General features: G+C 47.0%; 1 protein-coding gene across 1 annotated transcript in view; it reads left to right on the top strand.

Annotated features, from left to right (window-relative positions):
• The window catches only part of LOC119953191 (phospholipid-transporting ATPase IC-like), a 139,781-nt gene that overhangs the window by 8,370 nt on the left and 108,095 nt on the right, over positions 1–23,316 (top strand). The window contains exons 3-5 of the mRNA XM_038777182.1: positions 16,223–16,264; positions 16,393–16,461; positions 22,105–22,196. Coding sequence (XP_038633110.1) covers positions 16,404–16,461; positions 22,105–22,196 — 150 coding nt within the window. The 5' untranslated portion in view covers positions 16,223–16,264; positions 16,393–16,403. The remainder of the gene's footprint in view (positions 1–16,222; positions 16,265–16,392; positions 16,462–22,104; positions 22,197–23,316) is intronic.

The following is a 23,316-nucleotide window of genomic DNA, read 5'->3' as shown; positions in this document are numbered from 1 at the left end:
TCCTTCCTTCCTCTATTTCTTCTTGCATTAGACCCGTTCTTTCTCTCCCCCTCCTTTTCTCCCTCCCTTCTGTTTTGTAGTCAATAAAATTCAAAAACACATAAGAGCTTTCTGCTGTAATGATCAAAATATAGCCAAAGATATCAGCTAAAACAACTCAATGAATAAGTCTTCCCAATATTAAAACAGAAAGATCAGGTAGAGTGAAACACACCTAATAACTCAATTTGCTTCGTACCTCGAGCATTTGAACAAATCCACCACACCAGCAATGATACTTGGTTGCTAATTTCTGAGTTCCAACTCTAATTGATTAATTTTGTTTTGAAGGTGTTTGCTGTTTAACTTAGTAATCATGCACTACAAATCCGAATTCGGGGGATTGAGGGGGGGGGGCGGGGGGGCGGGGGGGAATATACCTCGCAATCAAGAGGCGCATCGGTACCCATTTTCAACTTCAATTTAGAGTTCAGGCTCTCTCGTGCACAATAGAGTAACATATATCGCAGACAATGGACAAAAATGTATGAAAAATAATTAAACCAGTTTTGTTAAACAATAGATAATCTCTTATCATAAATCTGAGATCCATTAAGCAATTTCTGGAGTTTGTCAATAAAAAGATGAGTCAGGTTTAAAAAAAAAGTGCTCGCCAAAAATGGTTTGTTGATATATGGGTTGCATGGTGTCACAGTGTTTAGCACTGCTGCCTCACAGCGCCGGGGGGGGGGGGGGGGGGGGGGGGGAAATAAACCTCGCAATCAAGAGGCGCATCGGTACCCATTTTCAACTTCAATTTAGAGTTCAGGCTCTCTCGTGCACAATAGAGTAACATATATCGCAGACAATGGACAAAAATGTATGAAAAATAATTAAACCAGTTTTGTTAAACAATAGATAATCTCTTATCATAAATCTGAGATCCATTAAGCAATTTCTGGAGTTTGTCAATAAAAAGATGAGTCAGGTTTTAAAAAAAAGTGCTCGCCAAAAATGGTTTGTTGATATATGGGTTGCATGGTGTCACAGTGTTTAGCACTGCTGCCTCACAGCGCCAGGGACCAGGGCTCAATTCCAACCCAGGTGACTGTGTGGAGTTTACACATTGTTCCCTTGTCTGACTGGGCTTCCTCCAGGTACTCTGGTTTCCTCCCACAGTCCAAAGCTGTACATGTTTGGAGGATTGGCCATGCTAAATTGTCCCATAGTGTCCAATGGTTAGGTGGGGTTATGGGGCTGCAGGGAGTGTGTCTAGGTAAGGTGTGTTTTCAGAATGTCGGTGTAGACTCGAAGGATCGAATGGCCTCCTTCTGCACTGTAGGAATCCTGCTGCACTGTAGGAATTCTATGGTTCTATGATTCTATATTTCACATAGCTTTTAAGCTGCAGGCAAACATGACACATTAGTCGCTCAATTGTACACAACGGGCACGATCTAAGTGTCATTTGTGGTGGGTTTTGCAGGGAGCTTCCTGCTGAATCTGTCGGAGAATTCCCCACTGTTAACTATTGACACTTAGTCACTTTATGGGCCCTGGGGAATTTCTCACCGGTTCAGCCCACACTTAGGGTGTAATTTATCCAAATGGGAATGATGTCCCACAGCGAGCGTGTTTAGCCTCATGTATCTAACGTGACTCCAGTTAGATAGGGGGTTTAAGCAGGAACATGTGGCTGACGATACAGGTAGTCCTCAGTGCAGGGAGAGATCAGGTCGACCCCAACGCAAACCCCAAAGCCTCAAGTCACTGTAGCAGGGTCCCCAGCCTCCCCTTACCACTCCACACCCATGCAGGGCACCCTTTGCCCAATCACCACCATGCAAAAAGTGGCAGCCTGGCAGTTCCACCTGCATACATTGGCAGTACCATGCAGCACTACCAGTGTGACATGCCAGGGTACCAGGTGCCCAGGTATCACCAGCAGTGCCAGGGTGCTGCTATGTTCAGAGGGCATGCACCTGGAGGCATCCAATCCCCCGAGAGACCCCCACCAGTGCCATTCCATCTAGTCCCTATTTGTAGAGACCAGCACTGAATGCCACTTGCCTGAGGTCTCCAAGGTGAAGGGCTAGATCCCAATGCGTTGGTTACCTCAGGGAACTGCATATTAAAGTGAGACTAGCTGTCTCACTCCGATATGCAGATTTTCCAAAAAGTGATCTGCCCTCAATGGCGGGCTTTACATCATGACGTCTTGCGTGATCTCGCGAGGCATGGTGAGCCAGGTAGATCCCGGTTCCAACCAAATACAAATTAATTTAATAAATTGAACACTCTTAACATATGTAATAACTCTCATGAGGCCCATGGGGATTCCCTAATCGAGCTCCCCTTGGGACTCGTAGGATATGAGCTTCCCCGCTAGTGGCCCACCCAGCTGGGACTCATAATTAAACTGTACAGAAGCCGGCCTGGACAGGGACTGGCATCCTGATAGTCTTGATTGGGACTTGTAGTGTGTGTATCTTGCTGTAGCGGTCGTTTCCTTTGACCTTGAATAAACCACCATTTACTCAACTACTCCACCTTCTGGGTCTTCATAGCACACGCCTTTTAAAGAAATGTTCATCCGAGGGATGCAATGCTGCTCATCAATTTCCTGTCTAACTGCATCAAGGAATGAGGTGAAGCAGAGTAAGATTCGAGAGTAAGTACACCAGGATGTGCAATTACAATTCAGTCTTAATTTTTAGGACACCCATTCTGTCCTTACTTTAATTTAACACTTTGATTTTTGTTATTATTCATAGTTTTTAAAAATCAATTTAGAGTATCCAATTCATTTATTCCAACTGAGGGGCAATTTAGCATGGCCAATCCACCTACCCTGCACATCTTTGGGTTGTGGGGGTGAAACGCACGCAACCACAGAGAGAATGTGCAAACTCCACACGGATTGTGACCCGGGGCCGGGATCGAACTGGGACCTCGGCGTCATGAGGCAGCAGTGCTAACCACCATACTGGCCTATTATTCATAGTTAAGTCGCACAGAAATGGAACTGGTTAGAGAATAGAAATCTCTGCAGTGTAGGCTGAGGGGCTGAGAGATGTGAAACTGAGATACTACAGGGTAACCTAAAGCAGGTGAGTGTACAAAATGACACATTTATTGAGTCCGTTATCAGGATTAATGTAGACATAGGAATTTATTAGCTGATCTGCCGTGGTACTGTCTCAGGTTATTTAATAGGACACGGCGAATTTCACTCTTTTTTAAAAAAATGTTTTTTATTGAGTTTTCATATTTTATATCCAACAAATTATAAATTATTAGAGAAAAAGAAAAAAAAACACGCAAAAATTAACATGTATATTTACAGGTAAGCATCTTCATAATAACAACTGTGGCCGCCCCCTTTAGCCGGCATACATATTTTACATTCCCCAATATGGCCGAAGCACATGTTTAAAGGCAATTATTTACAGTTTGGTTTTGGGCCTTAGCTAGCCATCAAACCCCCATAACGAACCCGTCCATTTTCCCCTGATTCTTGGCCACCCGACTATTCTTCCTCTTGTTCGTTGGCCACAAACAGGTCCCGGAACAATTGCATGAATGGCTCCCACGTTCTGTGGAAGCCGTCGCCTGACCCTCGGATGGCGAATTTGATTTTCTCCATTTGGAGAGATTCCGAGAGGTCGGACAGCCAGTCTGCAGCTCTGGGCGAGCGATCAGGGAGGCAAAGGCAAGGGCGTCCGCCCTCCTCCTCAGGAATAGATCTGGCTGGTCTGAAACCCCGAAGACCGCCACTATCGGGCATGGCTCCACCCTCACCCCCACCACTTTGGACATAGCCTCGAAGAAGGCTGTCCAGTACTCCACAAGTCTGGGGCAAGACCAGAACATGTGGGCGTGGTTGGCCGGGTCTCTTTGGCACCGTTCACATCTGTCCTCTACCTCCGGGAAGAACCTACTCATACGGTTTCTTGTTAAGTTGGCTCTATGTACCACTTTTAGTTGCGTCAGGCTGAGCCTTGCGCACGTGGAGGTGGAGTTGACCCTATGCAGTGCTTTGCTCCAGAGTCCCCACCCTATCTTAATCCCCAGGTCGTCCTCCCATTTCATTCTTGTTGCGTCCAGTACGGTGTCGTCCCTTTCTACCAGTCGGTCATACATGTCGCTACAGTTCCCTTTCTCTAGGTAGGATACTTGCGTCCAGTAGGTCCTCCAGTAGTGTCTGTCGTGGCGGTTGTGGGTGCGTCCTTGTCTCCTGTTGTAGGAAGTTTTTGAGCTGCAGGTACCGTAGCTCGTTCCCCCCGGCTAGCCGAAATTTCTCTGTCAGTTCGTCCAGTGTTGCGATCCTGTCGTCCGTGTATAGGTCCCTGACTGTCAGTGTCCCCCCGTCCTGCCTCCACCTTTTGAAGGTGGCGCAGTCAGTGCTGGTGTGAACCTATGGTTGTTGCAGATGGGAGCCTTGTCCGACATTTTGGTCAGGCCAAATTGCTGCCGCAGTTGGTTCCAGGATTGGAGGGTGGCTATCACCACTGGGCTCCTGGAGTGTTTTTTGGGTGGGGATGGGAGTGCTGCCGTGGCGAGGGCCCGGAGGGAGGTCCCCATGCAGGAGGCCTCCTCCGCACGCACCCACTCGGCTTCTGGCTCCTGGATCCATCCCCTTACTCGCTCGGCTGCTGCCGCCCAGTGGTAGAATTGTAGATTCAGGAGAGCTAGCCCCCCCCTGGATTTTGTTTTTTGTAGGACCTTCTTTGGGATCCTAGCAATTTTACCCCCCCATACGAACGCCATGATAAGTTTGTCCAGCACTTTGAAAAAGGCCTTGGGGATGTAGATCGGAATGGATCTAAACAGGAAGAGGAACCTACTCTTTCAGGAGCGCGATGATTCCGTCCATGCTGCTTTGTGGGTCCGAGATGTAGAGGAGCAGATCATCTGCATAGAGTGAGACTCTGTGCTCTCTGCCTCCCCTTTGGATCCCCCTCCAAATTTTTGCTGCCCTGAGCGCGATTGCTAGCGGTTCGATTGCTAGTGCGAACAGCAGCGGGGACAGTGGGCATCCTTGTCTGGTGCCCCTGTGCAGCTGGAAGTATTGGGAGTTGGTATTGTTGGTCCGTACACTCGCCATGGGAGCGTTTGTATAGGAGCTTTACCCAAGCGGTGATCCCTGTTCCAGGGTTTTGGCCAGTATTTTGGCGTCTGCGTTCAGCAGAGATATGGGTCTGTATGACCCACGTTCCGTTGGGTCTTTGTCTTTCTTAGGTATCAGCGAGATTGAGGCCTGTGCTAACGTGGGTGGCAGTGTGCCCCTAGCTAGCGAGTCTGTGAACATCTCCCGCAGGTGCGGGGCCAGCGCTGTCGCAAATTGTTTGTAGAAGTCCACCGGGAATCCGTCCGGTCCCGGCGCCTTCCCCGTCTGCATGGAGCTAATGCTGTCCATGATCTCTCCCAGTGCTAGTGGTGCTTCCAGGTCCCGTTTTCTGCCCTCTCCCACGACTGGTATGTCCAGTCCATCAAGGAACCGGTTCCTCCCAGCCTTCCATGTTGGGGGCTCTGAGGTGTACAGCTCTTGGTATAAGGCCTTGAAGGTTTTGTTAATCCTCTCTGGTTCTGTTTCCAACGTGCCTCTGGTACCCCTGATTTGCGCAATTTCTCTGGTTGCTGCCTGCTTTCTCAGCTGGTGTGCCAACAAGCGGCTGGCTTTGTCTCCGTGTTCGTACAGGGCCCCGCGCGCCTGGCGGAGTTGGTGCACTGCTTTCCTGGTGGAGAGCAGGTCAAAGTTCCTTTTGTAGTTCTTTTCTCTCCGCCAGGAGCTCTACGGTCGGGGCCTCGGAGTATTTACGGTCTACCTCCAGTATGGAGTCGACCAGCTTCTGCCTAGCCACCCTTTCCTCCCTATCTCTTTGCGCTTTGAAGGCAATGATTTCCCCTCTTAGTACGGCCTTAAGCGCTTCCCAGAACGTGGAGGATGAGACCTCCCCGTTTTGGTTGTTCTCCGTGTACTCCGCTATGGCCCGCGCTATTCTTTCGCTGAAGGCCTTGTCAGCTAGTAAGGCACCGTCCAACCTCCATGTGGGGCGCTGGGCCCTTCCCGTCTCTTGCTGCATGTCCATGTAGTGTGGAGCATGGTCTGATATTACAATTGTGGAGTATTCCACTTTGTCTATCCCTGGAAGCACCGTTTTCCCCACCACAAATAAGTCAATTCTGGTGTACACGTTGTGTACTGGGGAGAAGAAGGAGAATTCTTTCTCCCCCGGGTGGGCGAACCTCCAGGGGTCCACTGCTCCCATCTGCCCCATAAAGTGACTGAGTTCCCTTGCCATGCTTGAGGTTTCCCCCGTTTTGGGGTTTGATCTGTCCGTCTTTGGATCCTGTACACAGTTGAAGTCCCCCCCCCATGATTAGCCGATGCGTTGCTATGTCCGGGATTTCTGCCATGGTCTTTTTGATGAAATTCGTGTCGTCCCAGTTGGGCGCGTACACGTTGACTAGAACTACCGGCGCCCCATCCAGGGCCCCGCTGACCATGACATACCGCCCCCCTGAGTCTGTAACCGTCTTTGTCGCCCTAAACATTGTCCTCTTGCCGATCAGGATCGCCACCCGCCTGGCTCTTGTCCCATAGCAGGAATGGTAGGTTTGTCCCACCCAGCCCTTTCTTACCCGCAGTTGGTCCTGCTCCCTCAGGTGCGTCTCTTGGAGGAAGACTATGTCGGCCCTCATGTCGAATTTCACTCTTGAGTGCAATGGCGATGCGGCAGGTATCGGGGGAAATCTGCAGTTTCTACAAATGGTCATTCCCTCCACCGCCGACGAGCAGTGGCAGCCTTGTACACAATCATAGAATCCCTACAGTGCATGAGGAGGCCACTCAGCCCATAGAGATACGAGGAGAATGTACAGAGATCTACAAGATGCACTGCAGGAATGTGGTGAATGTGATTCACACCGGATTATAACCTGTATATACATGTGTCTATATTGTAAGTGCAGTTGCACTATCTGTCCTCCAGGGGGAGTAGCTCTGGGAATGCTCGAGTTGTACGGGGCTTCTCCCTTGGCTCTGCCCAGGACTCCTCCCCCCGGGAGCTGCTGTATAAAGATCAGTGCCTCAGGGTCAGCCGGCCTGTTCACCGAAAGTTCAATGGCTAATAGGCTGGCTCTGTTGTGAGTATATTAAAACCGCTATTCTAATCCTACAAGCACGTGTCCGTAGAATTGTTGGTTCGTTCCAACAATTTAATATGCACAGGAAACAGTCGAAGAAATCATGGAAGCAGCCCTCAAGCCCGGACGCCTAGAACTCGACCCAGAGGATGCAGAGGCTAAGGAAATTTTAAAGTTTCTTTTTAAGAAAGGTTCTTTCGGTAACACCTTCGAAAGTTACGACCCCTACCATCTTCTCCAATGATCACATCAATTCTAGCTCAATATCCATTTTAAAGCAAATTGTCAGCAGATGGCATTCCAATTATCCCTCTTTTATTGTGACAGTAACTTTAGTTGGTATGGTACATAAATGGAACACTTTTATGAGTGAATACATGTCCTGTCGATTGAAAAACCTACAAGAGATCTTTATTACTCATGTCAGTGGATTTTGCTATGAGATATACACCTTGGACTTATGTATGTGTTTAATGTTTGAACAAGGTTATGTGCCTGTGTGACATTTCAATGGAAAACAAATTAAATAAAAATAATGGGGACTCACATTTAATGATAAAAACAAGCAGAGCAGGAACAACTGCATTGTGTATCTTGAACATACTTTCTAATGCACTTGAATAAAGCAATTTGTTCAGCGCACCCTACCATGGGGCAAGGGTGCATTGTAGAATCAGCACCTCCATCATTGGCAATCTTGAAAAATAGGCCTGCCTAAATTGCTGTTCATGATGTGGAGATGCCGGCGTTGGACTGGGGTGAGCACAGTAAGAAGTCTTACAACACCAGGTTAAAGTCCAACAGGTTTGTTTCAAACACGAGCTTTCGGAGCACGGCTCCTTCTTCAGGTGAATTCAGATTCACCTGAAGAAGGAGCCGTGCTCCGAAAGCTCGTGTTTGAAACAAACCTGTTGGACTTTAACCTGGTGTTGTAAGACTTCTTACTAAATTGCTGTTAACAAGGAATGGAAGATTTCACTTTCATTAGCTTGAAACAGGATGATCAGCAAGCTAATAGAAAGCAGCCTGGTTGACCCTGCCCGTTAACGTTGATGGTTGCTATAGTAACTAATTAATTTCCTGTTACTCTGCACACAGGGGACACATTTTCATCCTCACCATGTGGTCAATGAACTGGCAGAGTGAATCTCTCAGCCATTATGCATCCTGCCTGATTTTCATTCCATTGACGCTGATGGAGTGAAAATGGTAAGGATTCTGTGTGGTGAAGGTGAGTATTTACCCTGAAGATAAAATCATGCATATTCTTTGGGTGAAGCAGGGTTAGATGCATGATTGAGCCAGGATGCATGGATGAAATGTTGTTCACAGTTGAAAATTGTACATTCTGCCCTAGAGATGGAATTAGATATCAGTAAGTTTAAGGTTGTATATATTGGATAGAAAACGTTCCAAGTATACTTTGCATGGAAAGCTGAATTATGTGGGAGAACAATGGGATTTGGGAATTCAAATTTACAAGCACATACACTGAATGTCTGAACCTGTGGTTCCTCTCGTACCGAGCAAGATTACTGTTGAAAAAAAAATGAAACAAATCACTTATTGTCACAAGTAGGTTTCAAATGAAGTTACTGTGAAAAGCCCCTAGTTGCCACATGCCGGAGCCTGTTTGGGGAGGCTGGTACGGGAATTGAACCGTGCTACTGGCCTGCCTTGGACTGCTTTCAAAGCCAGCGATTTAGCCCTGTGCTAAACAGCCCCTTAAGATATCGTTAACATATCGTTAATTATCGTCAATTAGTTTGATGAGCATAAGTCTCAGGAATTTAGCGGGCACAATTACTTTCTGCTTCAGGAGTAGGCAAAGCAAATAAAGGCCATTGAAGCACCCTCATCCACCCAACCCATTAGGCCTGCCTCCTTTACTCTCATCAATCCCCACTCCCCACCCCATGTGAACCGCTGCGACTCTTTACACCCATGCCACAGAGATCAGACTGACACAGTCCTCTTAAGAACTTTGAAACAACCCAAGGCAGCAGACGGCAGGACCATTCATGCCAGCCGCGACCCCCCCCCCCCCCCACCTTGAAACCTCCGACCCCCCCACCCCCCCCCCCAATCTATCCCTCACCCCCGCTAAATCTCCCACCATGAGTTTTAATGCATAATATCTTAAGGGTTTGCTCAGGGTAGATCTGCAATAGGTCACCATTTTTAGCTATTACCCGGAAGAGCATGATTTTCCAGGCCGAGTCAACAACAACCACTTTCAGTTTTAGTGTTGTCATCGAGAACTCTCATCACCCATGCAAAGCATGCATTTTCTTCTTCAACTATTCCCAAGAGCTCAGCTGGCCAATTAAATAATAGTGTGCCACAAGCAGCAAGTCACTTGCTGGAACATTCCTTCTGCTGCCAGTGCACACGTACGATATGTCAACCAGAGGGAAAACCAAAAGCAGTGGGAGAAGCCTTGCAGCAACACGGGTGAGGGATTCCACAGCAGCAATGGTGAGGGATTCCGCAGCAGCAAAGGCAAGAGATTCCGGAGCAGCAAGGGTGAGGGATTCCGCAGCAGCAATGGTGAGGGATTCCGCAGCAGCAATGGTGAGGGATTCCGGAGCAGCAAGGGTGAGGGATTCCGGAGCAGCAAGGGTGAGGGATTCCGGAGCAGCAAGGGTGAGGGATTCCGCAGCAGAGAACACCTGAGAGGTGAAACCAATTTTATTATTTATTCACTGCTGTTGTGTTCTGCGTTTAGTAATGTGTCCCTTGTGAGTGAATTGCTGATGTCCTGTTATTTCCGTTCGTCTTTTTCCATATTGCCCTCTGAATAACATATGCGCTCATCCAATTTGGAAGATAGGAGCGAAAGCCATTTAAAACCGAATACGTGTTTGTGGAAGATGGGTGAGGGAGCACTGGACTACTCGACTTTGAGCATCTGCAAATCCAGATAAATCTCTGACTGTTGTGGCGCTTGTCATAATCAATAATCATAATCAGGGGCAGCAGGGTAGCATGGTGGTTAGCATAAATGCTTCACAGCTCCAGGGTCCCAGGTTCGATTCCCGGCTGGGTCACTGTCTGTGTGGAGTCTGCACGTCCTCCCCCTGTGTGCGTGGGTTTCCTCCGGGTGCTCCGGTTTCCTCCCACAGTCCAAAGATGTGCGGGTTAGGTGGATTGGCCATGCTAAATTGCCCGTAGTGCCCTAATAAAAAAGTAAGGTTAAGGGGGGGGTTGTTGGGTTACGGGTATAGGGTGGATACGTGGGTTTGAGTAGGGTGATCATGGCTCGGCACAACATTGAGGGCCGAAGGGCCTGTTCTGTGCTGTACTGTTCTATGTTCTATGTTCTATAATCTACGCTGCAATGTCTATTTGATTTCTCCGAAATTACACTGAACACACCTCCACCCAGTTTTTAGTTTCCAAACTAAAAAAGGGCAGCACGGTAGCACAAGTGGTTAGCACTGTGGCCTCACAGCGCCAGGGTCCCAGGTTCGGTTCCCCGCTGGATCACTGTCTGTGCAGAGTCTGCACGTTCTCCCCGTGTCTGCGTGGGTTTCCTCCGGGTGCTCTGGTTTCCTCCCACAGTCCAAAGACGTGCAGGTTAGGTGGATTGGCCATGCTAAACTGCCCTTAGTGTCCAAAAGGTTAGGAGGGGTTATAGGTGGTTTGGCCATACAAAATTGGCCTTAGTGTCCAAAAGATTAGGAGGGATTTTGGGTTACGGGGATAGGGTGGAAGAGGGCTAAAGTGGGTCAGTGCAGACTTGATGGGCCGAATGGCCTCCATCTGTATGTTCTATGTTCAAAACATTTAAGCTTTTGGTCAGCCAGATGTTTACACTGCAAAGTACCCAGTACCATGATTAATGGGGCAAAATCTACTAGCTGCCCACGCGGATTTCCTGGTGGAGTGGGTGGATTCAATTGGAAATCCCATTGACAGAGGCGGGACCAGAAGATCCCACCACCAGCCAATGGTGGCTTCCCTCTCGCCGCCGATGAACAAGCCATGGGGAGACCAGAGAATCTCGCCCGGGGTCTCAAAACCAAGCGACTGACAATCTATTCTCTTTAACAGATACCGTGGACACTTGCTCTCCCTGTGGAGATAAAACCACCTAAGTCCTGAGGGCCGGCAGATGAGATGTTAAACCAAATCCCCGATTCGTTCTATTGGGTGGATGTAAATCAAAAAAGAACAGGATTATGTTCCCAACTTCTTAGCCAAAGGTTATCCATCAGTCAGTGTCATATAAACAAATTATCTGGCCTCATTTCATTGCTGTTTGTGGAACCCTGCTGCATGCAGAGCAGGCAGGAGAATGGGGATGAGAAACATATCAGCCATGATTGAATGGCAGAGCGGACTCAATTGGCCGATTGACCTAATTCTGCTCCTGTGTGTTATGGTCTTATGGCAGCAACATTTGCCTGTCGTACACCAGCAACTACACGTCAAGTGGTTCTTAACAACTTTGGGTTATGACGAGAATGTGGAAGGAACTACCCAAATACCAGTCCTTTCTTTATTTCTCCCCTTAGCACCCTGATCTGCACGCCCAAGGCACCTAACATTGCTTTCAAATGGGTATCCTTCACATATGGAAGTCAAGAGTTTCCATGAAACATTGCCATCTGAAATTCCCATCAATCGCAAGCAAAAAACATGTTTAAATTTCTCTCTAAAGGTAATTTCCCCAAATATTTTGAAAGAAAACATCTGTTTTACAAACTACAAATCTTTAATATACAGGAGTCATGAATTACTATATCAGTGATTTTTATTGTTCTAAAGGGCTAGGGGGTGGGGTCAGAGCAGACCACAGTGGAATAATCATGGAGTCAGGGAACAATTTTGTTTCTTCTGGTTTCGTAGAAAAATTTTGATTTCCAATTTCTAAGACTTAGCTTTCGTAGGTGATTGCTGTGTCTCCTAAAAGAAATGAGTGACCAATTTAACAAACAAGTCATTTAACAGGGGCTGGATTCTCCGCATCCCGATGCCGAAATCGCGACTGGCGTCGGGGCGGAGAATCCAGTTCTGCACACAGAATCAGGACAGGCTCTGACCTGGAAGTGCGGGGGCCCGTATCTGCAGCAAAAACTGCTAGATTCACGACGGGTCCCTTCTAACCCCCTGTAGGGATGTGAATATGTGGTCCTTTCACGCCAGTTTTTCTGTCGTGAAAGGCACCAGTTTTTAAGATGTGGAGATGCCGGCGTTGGACTGGGGTGAGCACAGTAAGAAGTCTTACAACAAACCTGTTGGACTTTAACCTGGTGTTGTAAGACTTCTTACCAGTTTTTAAGACAGCGTAGGGACATAGTCCCAAAAACAGAGAGTCCAGCCCCAGATATTTGGCCTCAAATCCACATATTCAAGGGCCTCAAGGTCTAAAGTGACCACCTGGGAGGCCTAAAAAAAATACCTCACAAATTTGACAGTGTGATGGTCAGGAAAGATCTGGGTGACCAGGGCAGCACGTTGGTGCAGTGGGTTAGCACTGCGGCCTCACGGCGCTGAGGTCCCTGGTTCGATCCCGGCTCTGGGTCACTGTCCGTGTGGGGTTTGCACATTCTCCCCGTGTTTGCGTGGGTTTTGCCCCCACAACCCAAAAATGTGCAAGCTAGGTTGATTGGCCATGCTAAATTGCCCCTGAATTGGAAAAAATGAATTGGGTACTCGAAATTTTAAAAAAAGGAAACATCTGAGCGGCAATATCCCACTGCTAATTTGTAGGCTTTGCACCCATTTACCACCTGAAAGACTAAAACAATGCATACCAATTTCTAGGCCGTAACATTTGCAGAGCATACCATTAGCGTGACATTTACTCTGCGCCATTAATGCGTAGCCTGTTTTGTCCTGTTATTTATTCTGTTGCTTTACTGATGTGATTTCTCTGCCTAGTTAACACAATGGCACTCTGGTTTCTTGGATTAGTATCCTTCTTGGAATTCACCCGGCAGAGAGGCTCAGAGGCGTCTTGTAACCAAGATATTTTTGAAACGTTGATCTTGCAAAATGGCAAAATATATTGGAGAAGGTGCTTCCTCATATTTTACCTCAAAAGTCAAAGACGTGTAAAACTTGGAGAGTTTTGGAATGCAGCAAGGAGTGAACTTAACTGTCATATTTTAAAGCCTGACACTTGGATGTGTAATTAGCTGCAGGCATGTTTGCTGCTCTTCCTGAGACTTTGGTAAGTTCACACATACCAGGGCCAGAAGGACGCATAGTGATCCAGGAACGGAGGTGGACAGGGCTGTCAACACCCACTTCTGGTCAGCGTGCCAGTTTCCTGACCTGTTTCTCCATGCTGGCCATTTGTGCTGGGATGGGTTTGGTGCTAGCAAGGCAATAACCCACCTCCATGAGGTGCTCAGCCAATTGTGCTTATTCGCCCCTGGCTTAGTGTACTGAAAGCAGGCCAACTTGGATTTTGGTTCAAGTTTCCTGCCGTGACGTGGAGCAGTTCAGCTGCCTGGAGGTGAGCCCTCAGTGGCAGACCAGGATGCCAATGCTCCAAGCAGACCCCATCTGCCAGCCTGGATGTGGGTACAGCCAAAGATGACCTTGTCGAGGAATTTCCCACACCAAGTCAATTTGTTGAGGGGAGAAGACGAGAGAAACCAGATTTTGTATTTTGAATGAATAAGACATAAAATAATATTTTAAAGACATATCCAAAGCCCTCCTTTTGTTTTAAATTCCTTCTGTCCTGCTTCTCTATTTCTTGCTTGTATCCATCCCAGGTAAGTTGGCAGTGGTTGGGACGTTGCTCACTGCAGATGTACGAGTTTAAGGTTTCACCATAAGTGAAAAGGGCGAGGTTGGGAGGAACTTGCATTTTTGGATAAGGAATGCCCTATCAGAAACTAATGTGGAATCAGAATCCGTAATGGTTTTTAATGGGAAGAGGATAAATATTTAAAAAGGAGGAACTTAAAAAGTTATGTGGAATGGACTGAGTAGAGAAATCTTTCAGCGACCAAGCGCAGTGATGCTGTAAATTCTATGATTTGACATGAATTACAGCGAGAGGTGCTATACCTTTTCATTTGGTTACAGAAGCCGACTAACTGCTTTAGTTCAGCTGCATCCTTAAGACACCCACAATTGTCCCTTCCAGGTGGTGACAGAAATGGTTCTTCCAAAATCAGGTAGTGGCAGCCTCAATGATGAAAATGAAATGAAAATCGCTTATTGTCACAAGTAGGCTTCAAATTAAGTTACTGTGAAAAGCCCCTAGTCGCCACATTCCGGCGCCTGTTCGGGGAGGCTGGTATGGGAATTGAACCGTGCTGCTGGCCTGCCCTGGTTTGCTTTCAAAGCCAGCGATTTAGCCGTGTGCCATATCAGCCCCTATCAATGATTTGAATCTATTGATTTGAAAATGCCAATCCATTAATATTGCAAATTTGGTCACCAAGCAATTGTGCTTGCATAGTACAGAGCATTTATGCACGGTAGCACAGTGGTTGCTTCACTGTTGCTTTACTGCGCCAAGTGTTCGATAGCCGCTTGGGTCACTGTCTGTGCGGAGTCTGCATGTTCTCCCCGTGTCTGCATGGATTTCCTCCGGGTGCTCCGGTTTCCTCCCACAAGTACTGAATAACATGCTTGTTAGGGGAATTGGACATTCCGAATTCTTCCTCATTGCACCCAAACAGGCACCGGAGTGTGGCGACTAGGGGATTTTCACAGTAACTTCATTGCAGTGTTAATGTAGCCTACTTGTGACAACAATAAAGATTATTATAATTTAAGGGAAGCTTTGCATGAAAAGGAGGCAATTGAGGGGGTGATGCTGAGGTGTGAGGAGCTTTGAGTGGAGCATAAATGTCAGCTTGAAGTTGTTCAACCAAATTGCTTATTTCTGCGCTGCTAGAATATTATTCTACATAATAAAATTATGTCATTCTAGATAACTGTCAAATACATTGGGGAGGGTTAAATGTAAAAATTTAAGTCTGGCCATTGTCATAACTCCCACGAGGGGGCAATGATAACCGTGGAGTACACTCAGAGGCCCACTCAGCGGGGGCTTGTAAAACGAGCATAAAAGCCGGCCTGAGCAGGGACCGGCATGTTGGTTGTCCCAACGGGGACTGAGACGTGTACATATTTACTGCTGTGGGCAGACTTTACGTCCAGTTAAAATAAATCTCTGTGATTCCTACCGCTGGCCTCCTTGGTCATTAAAGTCATATAATTCCAATAACTCAAATTTCACCATTCTGCACATTCCACTGAAGTCAATGTCGTAATAGCCTTGTTACTTTGTACAATTATGCAGAGCCAATCATTGAAAACCTGTCTCTCACTTGAGGTATTTGAATAACATCATGAATTGTGGGTTGAGTGTTTTACATTTTGTTCCAGAGCTAGGATGCACAACAGCCTTGATCATGTTCCTTACTAGGTCATTTTTAATAATGAGTTTAAAACAAAAAAAGCATTTCTCCTTTCACTGCTGTATGTCGGCATTATGGGCCTGGTCGCTGATGTGTCTGAGTTACAGGGCAAGGGTTTAGCATAAAGAAACTAGAAGCCGTCTAAGCTTGGCCTTCGGGCTAGAGGAGATTGCAGAGGGTAGATTCAGGCCTGTATATGTTCTAAGTGTTTTTAAGAATAATATTAAGCTGCTTTTTAATGCACTTGCGGAGCTGTCTTGTAAATACAGCTGAGGTGATTATTAAGCAACATACTGGTAAAAGTACATGGGACTGGACTGACGACTTGGACGAAGGTCCTTTAATCGGTTACATATCCTTTACTATTCCCACTTATATGCAATTAGAAGTAAACTAAGATACCTAAAATCATTTTAAATGACTTGATGTTTGTGGTAATGTAAAATAACAGCTTGAACTGCTTCCATTTTTTTTTTCAAAAGTACCTAAGGTTATAAGCTGCCATAGATCCAGTTCCCAAATGGAAATTCTTGTTGGACTCTCAATTTCTCCATGAATCTGCTTCAAACATTGAGGAGAGCTATATCAGAAGTGTCCTGAGACATCCGAAATGAAACAGTAGACTAGCCAACAATGTTTCTGTGATCAAAACAATGTTCTGCATGTGTTCATTTTTGTCTCTTCTTTTTACATTTTAGGTGGCTGAGGTGAGCCCGAGATTAACCCTTTCAGGGTAGCAGGTATGAAGAATTTCTTTCTGCAATTTGGTCCGACATCATACATTTTTTTTATTAGTAATTTTTGATTTGCTCCGCCTGTTCACTTTTGAGCTTGAGTTTATTAAGCAGTCAGTTTTATTTTTTGACAGCAGTTTCCATAATGAGCACTTCTGAATCTTCAAACTCAAATACTTTCGAGACGTGTCAACTAACAAAGGGTAAGATATTTGTACATCGATGTTCTATACTCAGCACTGCATTCATGGCACTGCATTCATGGTCCTGTGTGCTCCCATCTAGTGCTGGAGTACAGAGTAGTGGGTTGCAGGTTTATAGCCACCGGAACCCATTCAATGCACCTCTGGTCTCAATTTGTTGAGGTGGCATAAAGTAAAAGCTCAGTACACCCCCAACTGTGGAAAACAAAAGATGAAGCAGAAAAAGTACGCTTATGACATATGTCAGATGGTCAATAGAATTGAGAAAAAGGCCACATATTATAGGATGTTCAGAGGGGGATTGAAAAAACAAATAAGACAAGCCAAGGGAGAGCGTGAGACGAGACTGGCAGCTAACATGAAGGGGAATCCAAAAGTCTTCTGCAGGTATGTAAGAAGTAGTACAAAGGTGGTAAGGGGCAGAGTGGGGCCAAATAGGGATCAAAAAAAGGGATTTACCTATGGAGCCTGGGGCAAATTGAGGTTTGAATGAATACCAAGGAAGTAGGTGCGACCCAAATCATGGTGGAAAAAGAGGTGGTTCAGGCTTAAAGGATTTAAAATTGATAAGGAGCTGGTATTAGATAGGTTGGTATTATTGATAAGGCACCAGAGCTGCATGAGGTGCAACCCAAGGATACTGAAAGAAATGAGAATGGAAATGGCCAAAAGCAGCTTGGTGGAATGAGTGGACAAGTGGCAAATGAAATTTATGTCGCAAAGTGTGAAGTGATTCATTTTGATAGAGAGAATGTCAAGTGGCAATGCAAAACAAAGGGAAAAATTCTAAAGTGGTGCAGGGGCAGAAGGACTTGGGGTGGAATTTACCCCCATTTTTTCAGAGAGCCAGGGTCTGACTGAAACCCTACGTGTGTCTCTCCTGATTCTGAATCTCTGAAAAAGAAAAATGAACTTGCATCGGAGCTCCCTTTCCTCCCCCACACCATGCAAACATCGGGGCAACACCCCCACACAGGCATCAGGGCATTCCCCTCCCCTCACGGGCATCGCCACCTCAACCACCACACATGAGGGGAACCCACCCAATGTGGCTCCCCAGAGGCATGCGCCGGCAATGCCACACCACTCCCCAGCATGATCATCGCGACTGGTTTTCGCCTTTGAAAACCCCGTAGTGATTCGCGCGGACGTGATGTCACGCTGGCTGGGCGGGACATGACGGACAGAGCGGAAATAGCGGTGTTAGGCCTGCTAGTGATATTAAAATATATTCTAATCTATGCTAATCAGACTCTTGCCCTTCCTGGGTGTGAACCTGATTACATCATCATATGAGGACTGGGAAGATTGCATATGGAAATCTCGATGTCGCAAATCTCGTTTTTGGCCTCTCGCTAGGCCATTACCGGATTGGTGTCTGTGGCTAGCACGGTCGGTCGCTAAATCGCAACTTGTGGCTCTGCAAATTTTCCTGCCCTGATTGTGATGATTCCCGCCAGGACCAGAGAATTCTGGTCTATATGGCTGGTCAGCTAGTGGAGGTACTACACCATGGCTTACTTTCTCGCAGGTTTAATGCAATATTTATTCCCATGGGTGAACAGGAACAATTTAAAATATATTAATAATAACAACAGGTCGTAGCCGGGTTAATTAGGCATCTGCATGGTACGTGTTGCCATAGAGCTTTGTAAATTGGTTGACGATATAATAGCTCAGGATGAATCCCTTGGTTTGAATGCTGGCTTGTTTCGTGCAGTCACTTGAACTGTTCTCTGAACTGCTTTCCTGGCTCTTCACTGGACACATTCGCGGATGAATTGTTGTGCAGTTATAGGTCATACCATTCATTTTCTGCATCTTTTGTACTGGACTGAAAGTGGTCTGAATTACAGCAACATTTTAAAATAAGGCTCTATTCTGCCTGTTTAATTTTAGTTCTCAACATACAGCCAGAGCATAGATATCAAGTACTGGAGCTGGCACAGCGTAACACTAATTTACTGGGCAGTTAATCCAATGTATCAGGTTTAAGTATTCACAGTGGTTTAGAAAGCACACAAAGCCCTTTCCATTTAATACTTTACAGGCAGTTTGTATTTCACCGAAGCATGTTGCACTTCAACAGTGTGAGTTTTAGAGTACTCCCAGCTTCGAGTAGAATCATAGAATCATACAGCACAGAAAAGGCCCTTCAGCCCATTTCGTCCGAGCTGGCCAAAAACAACCACCTAACCAGTGGTACAGTAGTTATACTACTGGCTCGCATTTCTGTCTGCCCAAGTTAATAGAAGAAAATTGTAATTCTGAATGTAGTAAGGGATGAACGGATGAGCTAGATCTTTGCCAACACTAAAGAATTAACTCTAAATGAAGTATGCTAAGACCTACTTGTGGTGGTGATGTTTTTACGGTGGCACAGTGGTTAGCACTGCTGCCTCGCAACTCCAGGGACCCAGGTTCAATTCCGGCGTCGGGTGACTGTCTGTGTGGAGTTTGCACATTGCACATTCTCCCCCTGTCTGCGTGGGTTTCCTCCGGGTGCTCCGGTTTCATCCCACAGTCTAAAGAAGTGCAGGTTAGGTGGATTGGCCGTGCTGAATTGCCCCTTAGTGTCCAAAAGGTTAGGTGGGGTTACTGGGTTGCGGAGATAGGGTGGAGGTATGGGCTTAAGTAGAGTGCTCTTTCCAAGGGCCGGTGCAGATTCAATGGGCCAAATGGCCTCCTTCTGCAGTGTAAACTCTATGATCTAAAAAAAATGTAGATGGTAAAGGAATAAGGGTTATGGTGAGTGGGCCGATAAGCGTAGCTGAGTCTACAAAAAGATCCGCCATGATATTGAATGGCGGAGCAGGCTCGAGGGGCCAGATGGCCTACTCCTGCTCTTAGTTCTTATGTTCTTCTGTGACTTAACATGATTCGGTCACACTAGGTTTGATCCTGAGGTCCATTCCGTGCTGTGTCTTAATGCACATCTGTAATCACCAAAAGAGAATATTATAGCCGGCCTGTTAATTAAAAAATGCATCCTCAGGGACCAGCAGGGTGTTGATAACCATTTTATGAATGATAAATAATGAAAAACAAACGTGCTGGAGAAACTCATCAGGTCCGACAGCAACTGCGGAGAGAGGGACAGTGTTCAATAGTGGGATTTTCCAGCCCTTCCTGCTGGCAAGATCAGCAGGTCCTGCTGGTCGACCCCGCTACAAGTTCCTCCTGCGGTACGACGAGGAAGCAATCAACTTTCGATTGACTTTGTCGGGACATCGCGCTGACAGCCAATAGCAAGAAGCAGGGAGTTTGCTGGTAATTTCCAACCTTTGCTTATACCTTGGTTTTAAACAAATTATAAAAGGCTTGAAATTGTAGCCTAGATGGCTTACTCTACATAATGTGGAGATGCTGCCGTTCACCTGAGGAAGGAGCATGTTGGACTTTACATACACTGAGTTCCTTGAAGAAGCCTCTGAATGTACCTGTGCGGTTGTGGATCTATATAACAGGCAGGGTGTGGATTCCATTGTCATTCTTTGAATCAATTGGTTGTCCATAGTGCTGGTCACAGTGACAAAAGTGAAAGTATGGAAGATAAATGTGAATGGTGCCAGAGAGGCTCGGCCATCCACACCCATATGTTCGGCGGGGGGGGGGGGGGATAGGAGCTAGGCTACACAATACCCAGAATGAAAGAGGCGGATATCAAGGAGGCGTCGGGGGGGGGGGGGGGGGGGGGGGGGCGGTGCTGTAAGAACGAAAGGGGGGAGGGAAACATCAAGAACATCAGTATGTACATAAGAACTGCACAAACTGTCAAATATTGGACTCAAAGTTTTAATATGTATAATGGAAAATGCTAATAGAAATATTAAAAAAAAGTGAAAGTATTCCTATGGAAATTGCGATTGCCATAAAAATCAATACAAATTCTCCTCATTCCTTGTTACCAACCGTTACCATGTTTTCCATTTTAGTGGCTATATTTACTTTGTTTACCTACTTGTGCGTTTCATTTGGTGATACCATGAATGACAGAATAGTGCGTATTCTTATTGAGAAGGGGGGGGTGAAATGAGAGTTGGAATTGATCAGTGGGCATCAGGAGTGAGCAGGGGGACAGCAGTGTGGGGGTCAGGGGTGAGCAGGGGGACAGCAGTGTGGGGGTCAGGGGTGAGCAGGAGGACAGCAGTGTGGGGGTCAGGGGTGAGCAGGGAGACATCAGTGTGGGGGTCAGGGGTGAGCAGGGGGACAGCAGTGTGGGGGTCAGGGGTGAGCAGGAGGACAGCAGTGTGGGGGTCAGGGGTGAGCAGGGCGACAGCAGTGGGGGTCAGGGGTGAGCAGGGGGACAGCAGTGTGGGGGTCAGGGGTGAACGGGGACTGCAGTGTGGGATCAGGGGTGGGAAGGAGGACAGCAGTGTGGGGGTCAGGAGCAGGGGGACAGCGGTGTGGGGGTCAGGGTGAGCAGGGTATAGCAGTGTGGGGGTCAGGGGTGAGCAGGGCGACAGCAGTGGGGGTCAGGGGTGAGCAGGGGGACAGCAGTGTGGGGGTCAGGGTGAGCAGGGTATAGCAGTGTGGGGGTCAGGGGTGAGCAGGGGGACAGCAGTGTGGGGGTCAGGGGTGAGCAGGGGACAGCGGTGTGGGGGTCAGGGTGAGCAGGAGGACAGCAGTGTGGGGGTCAGGGGTGAGCAGGGGGACAGCAGTGTGGGTGTCAGGGGTGAGCAGGGGTACAGCAGTGTGGGGGTCAGGGTGAGCGAGGGGACAGCAGAGTGGGGGTCAGGGGTGAGCAGGGTATAGCAGTGTGGGGGTCTGAGGTGAGCGGGGGGTCAACAGTGTGGGGGTCAGTGTGAGCGGGGGGGTCAGCAGTGTGGGGGTCAGGGGTGAGCGGGGCGACAGCAGTGTGGGGGTCAGGGGTGAGCGGGGAGACAGCAGTGTGGGGGTCAGGGGTGAGAGGGGAGACAGCAGTGTGGGGGTCAGGGGTGAAAGGGGGAAGTAAAGTGAAGAAAAGTTCCCATAGCCCTCGGTGACCACCGGATGCTTTTCCTTTTGAGGGGAGAGCTGACTGGTGGTGATGAACCTGAGGGTCACCACACCTGGGGCAAGGTGGAGAAAGCGGGGCCTTCATGAACATCCTCAGTCAGTATGGGAATTGAACCCTTGTTGTTGGCGTCGCCCGCATCACAAAGCAGTTGAACAGCCAACTGAGCTAACTGACCCCCTAATGAGCAGAGTAGAGACCAGTGGGAGTCTGTCATTAGCAGAATTCAAGCAGTATTTACAAGCATCGCATTTACTGGCTAATGAAAGATTTAAATTAAACTGTTGTAGTACCCTCAATAACGACACGGGAGTGTAGAATGGTAAATGAAGGCTTTAATAAGCAGAGAACTAGTCAGTGGTGTAGTAGACCGAGACGTGTGCTTACTGAGTGTCACCTACTGGGCGTCACCTGATATACGGCTCCCTGGTGGGCGGAGTATCCCAGGGTTCCAAACCCGGTCTTAAAGGGGCATCACCTACATCGTGTTAAGGGTACAGTAACCATTCATCACAACTGTGTTCCTTCTCAGTGCAGAAAAAGGACATCAAATATAAAAAGAAAAGAATGCGGGGAAAGCAGCAGATAGTGGGAGAAATCGGCAGATAAACCATAAACTGAATGCGTGTTGATTTTCTACCTTCTAGACCATACCTGGGAAGTCAAAGCGAACAACAGGAGATACCACACTCAAATCAAAGAACCTTTCTTCCTCTGCTTTAAGAAAAGGAAATATGCTGTAAGTCTCTTCATTCACTTTTATTTCCAAACTTATTAACTCATATCTGGTATTTCATGGCAGTTAGTCTTTATTGCTCAACACACGTATTGTGGCAGTGAAGCCTCTCCTGAGTCACTCCTGGTTAAATTGTGTAAAGTGGGTTTCAGCTTCACGTCCAGCAATCATATGGGGGTAGTTCCAAGGAAACCGCTTGTCTATATTCTCAATAATTAGATTTCCAGGTATTTTGAAATGGAATCTTTCCAGATATTTAAAATTGCATCTTACTGTATGTGAGGAAAAACATTTCCATACAATGAATGTTTCGGGTCTGGAATGCACTACCTGGAAGTGTGATGGAGTTTACAGCTTTCAGTTCAATTTCAATCCACTATTTGTGGATCTAGCATTCTGATAAACAAAAATAATGGGGCAATTTACCTGGTTCATATTTCCAGCAGGAAATGATCAGCAACCCGCACAAATCCCTCAGGTGACTCTGTTTTGCAAAATTGCTTACACAGATTACCTCCGAATTACCTGTGTCTGCAACGTTGACCAATTTGAGCTCGTGCAGTGTGTCTGTGTAAAATGCAGAATCACAACAGCTGTTTTTCATGACCTCACTCATACACCTGAGCTGCAGCTCCACAGACACGAATCATTCTCGAGTACAAGCAGTCACTCTTCATTCTCGAGTACAAGCAGTCACTCTGAGCTAGAACCCTGTGTGTCAGGCACCATACAAGCCTCAGGTGCCCCAGCTGAGCCCAGGGAGAGTAGTTACGTATATTTGGCTTCCTACTATAAAAACAAATTACTGCGGATGCTGGAATCTGAAACCAAAGAGAAAATGTGGAAAAATCTCAGCAGGTCTGGCAGCATCTTAGGGCGAGAAAAGAGCTAACGTTTCGAGTCCAGATGACCCTTTGTCAAAGCTCTTTTTTTTAAACTGTGACAGATGTAGGGGGGAAGGGGGAAGCAAAGGGGAGAAAAGTTAAAGAAAGGGGGATAAGATAGGGGGGGTTATTTATATAAATAAAGACGAGAAAGAAAGAAATGGTAAAAGACAGTTAAAATGAAATGGGATGAAAACAAATGGGTCGAGGTGGGGTTTAGAGCTAATCATCTGAAGTTG

The sequence above is a fragment of the Scyliorhinus canicula genome, chromosome 18 (genome assembly GCF_902713615.1).
Source record: "Scyliorhinus canicula chromosome 18, sScyCan1.1, whole genome shotgun sequence".
Lineage (NCBI taxonomy): Eukaryota > Metazoa > Chordata > Chondrichthyes > Carcharhiniformes > Scyliorhinidae > Scyliorhinus > Scyliorhinus canicula.
The sequence above is the reverse complement of the archived record's forward strand: the minus strand, read 5'-3'. Positions and strand labels throughout refer to the sequence as shown.